Source organism: Limulus polyphemus, unplaced genomic scaffold, assembly GCF_000517525.1.
Source record: "Limulus polyphemus unplaced genomic scaffold, Limulus_polyphemus-2.1.2 Scaffold777, whole genome shotgun sequence".
Lineage (NCBI taxonomy): Eukaryota > Metazoa > Arthropoda > Merostomata > Xiphosura > Limulidae > Limulus > Limulus polyphemus.
Window position 1 is genome coordinate 44,338 of NW_013666387.1, and position 3,537 is coordinate 47,874.

General features: G+C 34.7%; 1 protein-coding gene across 1 annotated transcript in view; it reads left to right on the forward strand.

The window, feature by feature from the left end:
* Positions 1–1,471: 1,471 nt before the first annotated feature.
* The window catches only part of LOC106460471 (transcription intermediary factor 1-alpha-like), a 59,139-nt gene continuing 57,073 nt past the window's right edge, over positions 1,472–3,537 (forward strand). The window contains exon 1 of the mRNA XM_022387208.1: positions 1,472–1,844. Coding sequence (XP_022242916.1) covers positions 1,637–1,844 — 208 coding nt within the window. The 5' untranslated portion in view covers positions 1,472–1,636. The remainder of the gene's footprint in view (positions 1,845–3,537) is intronic.

Below are 3,537 nucleotides of genomic sequence, written 5' to 3' on the forward strand. Positions count from 1 at the left end.
ACTTCACCCACAGTCTGATGGAATGGTAGAAAAGTACAATTGGACACTGGGACAGGAAATGGCAAAGTTTTATAATAGCTGCCAAGATGCCTGGAATGTCTTACTCCCTCCATTGTTGATGGCCTATAGAACAGCAGAGCATGAAGCCACTGGATACACTCCAGCAAATCTGATGTTTGGTCGGGAACTTCGGTTGCCAGTGGATCTGTTAACAGGACACCCACCTTATGAAGAGTTACCTGAAAATGTGCCAGAGGTCGTGAAAGTGTTATCTGAAAGGATGGATGATATTCATCATCAATTGCGTTCAAACTTAAAAACTTCTGCTGATTCCATGATGCTATGTTATGATAAGAGATCTACCGAAGACAAGGTATGCTTGTATAATCCTAGGAAGACCAAAGGGGAAGTCTCCTAAATTGTCTTCTCCATGGGAAAGCCCGTATGACATAGTGGATCGTCTCTCAGACGTGACTTTCAGAATAAAATGTGGTCGGCGAGGTATCCGAAGATGGCACATGCCAACAGGCTTTGGCATTACCACGGTCCAAGACATTTCAGTTATAACAAATGACGCTGCTTAAGACGTGTCACCTGAAAGAGCCACTGTCGAAGAAGAAACTCTACCCGATTTAGAGAAGGGAAACAGTGAAGCCGTTAATAAAGTTACTACAACTTATGTGACTGTTACCGATAATGGAACATTTCCTGATGGAGCAGATGAACTCCACTTGAAGCAGAAGCCAACGAGACGGAGACCAGTACAGAAGAAGATACGTCGTGTAAAATTAAGAGACTTTGTTGTATTTTAATTTTGGGTTTCGTAAATTCTGTACATTTAATTGAGTTATTGTTTATTGGTTTAATGTAAATGGCTATTGTTCGGGACGAACAATACTAAGGAAGGGGCAGTGTTACAACAGCGGAAGTCACGCGATTCTGGGAGCACGCGTGCTGGAGTTTCTGGAAGGATCATGAATTTTCCTAGCAACTCCAGTAAGTAAAGTGTGTGAATCACTGTGATTCATAGCGTGTGTTATAAAAGTAATTAAGTTTAAAGTGACTGTGGAAATTCTGTGTACTACAAAGTTGTATCGAGAAAGAATAACCTAGTTTTAATTAAGAAAGAACTTGTATCGCTGAAGTTCCTCGGAAAGAATTTATACCGGAAATTAACGAACGAGAAGATACGCAACATTATCTTTTGTGACACCTTTCTGCTTACGAAGTTATGAGTAACTAGATTTATTTCATATTTCTTAGTTAAACTCGATAAGTAGTAAACATATACCTAGTAGAGACGGCTGATATGGGTGTTAAAAACTTTTATTTAAAATCAAGAAACAACGTTTCGACTTTCTCCAAATGGGTTCCTCGTCAACGTAAAGTAGTAATCATATGTGGTTCACTGTTTTGTTAAAAGAGGGCGTTTTTATCAGTTGGTGGATCATAGCGGTTATAATTTAAAGGAGTTTGTAAGGGACATTTGTAATGGGGGGTGCTATAGTAGGTTGTTTAGTAAGTCTAGTTTAACATATTTCTGGTCGGGGGATAAAAGAACCTAACTTACCGGTATTGATAAAACAACTGAATACCGTATTAGTCACAGTGGCAAGAGACATAAATTGCCAAAGCAATGGAAACTAATTCTACTTCTGAAATTGAACAAGTTAGCGGTAATGAAACGCCGGAATGGGTAGACTCAAAATGTGTTTTCTGCAAGCAAGAACTCAAAGAAGGAAACGAGCCAAGGTTACTACCTTGCCTCCATGGTGCCTGTAAGGCTTGTGTTTCGGCTGAATCGGTACCCAGCCCTGCGTCCGTTTCGACCTACTCAATGCCTGGTAAGTATGATCGGGAAGTTCATTGTTTCAGTAGGCAAAGCTGAGAAGGAGGCATTAAACTTCGATTCGTAATGCTTTCGAATGCCAGTGATACCAAGAACGTTAATTTTAGGATTTCGCCGTAGGCATGTTTATGTATCGTAATAAATATATTTGATAAAATTAAAAGTTAATATACCAGATTAAGCATGCACTATTTGTGTTCGGCTTATTTTATGTTATTGTTTTAATGTTAGTTTTTGTGTAATATTATATAGGAAAAATAAAATACAACGCGTTAAGAAATAAGTACAGAAATTTCTAAGAAAAATCTGGTCATACTGCAAATACTGTAACACATGTAACCTAGTAGTGGTATTAGAAATACTATTATTACTGTAACGTAATTTGAAAGTCATCTTATTCCACATTTAAGTTTCAGTATTTATCATTGTATATTATTGGTAAAAAACATCCAATTTTGAAATTAGTATGCTAATCCACCACTAAGTAATTAATAAAATTATGACTTGGTATGAGGTAGTAAAACTATAGGCTATGATCATTTCTCATATTAGACAGTTGATATAATGGACTCTAGTTTTAAGAAAAGCTGTTTTTTTTTTAGATGAAATCAGTAATTTCACCAGAAATGCATCAATTAATTCTCTGAACTACTAACTTTATAAACTTTAGAAAGGATATTGAATATGCATGATAATGAACAAAAAAAAAGTTTAAAATGAACGATGGACCTTTAGCCACAAAATATAGCTGATACAGTGAGAAAAAAGTTCATTAAATTTTATTTCTTATAACCACTGAAATAGGCTTCTTCTTGCAGTCATAAAAGGTATTTTGTGGTTTTGGGAATATAATTAGTTTTAAGTATTTGATATCTGTAATAAAAAATATTTGAAGTAGTTTACTGATTGATTTGACATGAATTAATTCATTATACTTTATAGGCAGGGATTATTAAGGGCCATTAAAGTGACAGGTTTGTGTTGGTTATCTGATGTTATTGTATGTTAATTTAGATATTCCATGCAAAAGGAGGAAAAAAGTAAAATCTAATGAACTGAAAAATACAATGTTCCATTTTCTGCAAACATCAGTACCTTACTAAAAAGCTTCTTTAATCTGGGATTTAAGTACTTAATAATTTGAAGTTTCAGAACTCAAAACATCTTTTACTTATTATTTTATTCGTTTGTTTAAATACCATTCTAAGAGTTTGTAAAAAATTGAATGAAGGCTCATACAGTTTGTGGCTAAAATGCATATATATACCACTCTATTTTCTAAACATTTGAAGATTTTCAGTAGCAGTCAGCAAACAACAACACTTCTTTTTTTGATTATATCAGGATGTTTCAAGCTTGCTGCGAAATTGTTTTTTTCTCTAAAGGTCTGTTTCAAAATAAGTCTACAATAGATATTGTCAGGGTGTTTTAGGTCATTTTTACTGTAGGTGGTTTTGGAAGCTTTGTTTTGTTGGTATTTTCAGTAATGTGGATGGTTGGGCACAGTAACGTTTTCCCTATACCTAGTTTTGGAATTTTCTTAAGTATTTTTAATTATTATTTCATAAAACATTTTTGATCATTTATCTTGTGCTTACAAACAGAAGTTTCTATAATTTTGAAAGGTATTTATCTGGGAAAGAGTTCCATATGGCACCCCCACCCAAAAATTGTAGAATTGCCTGGAT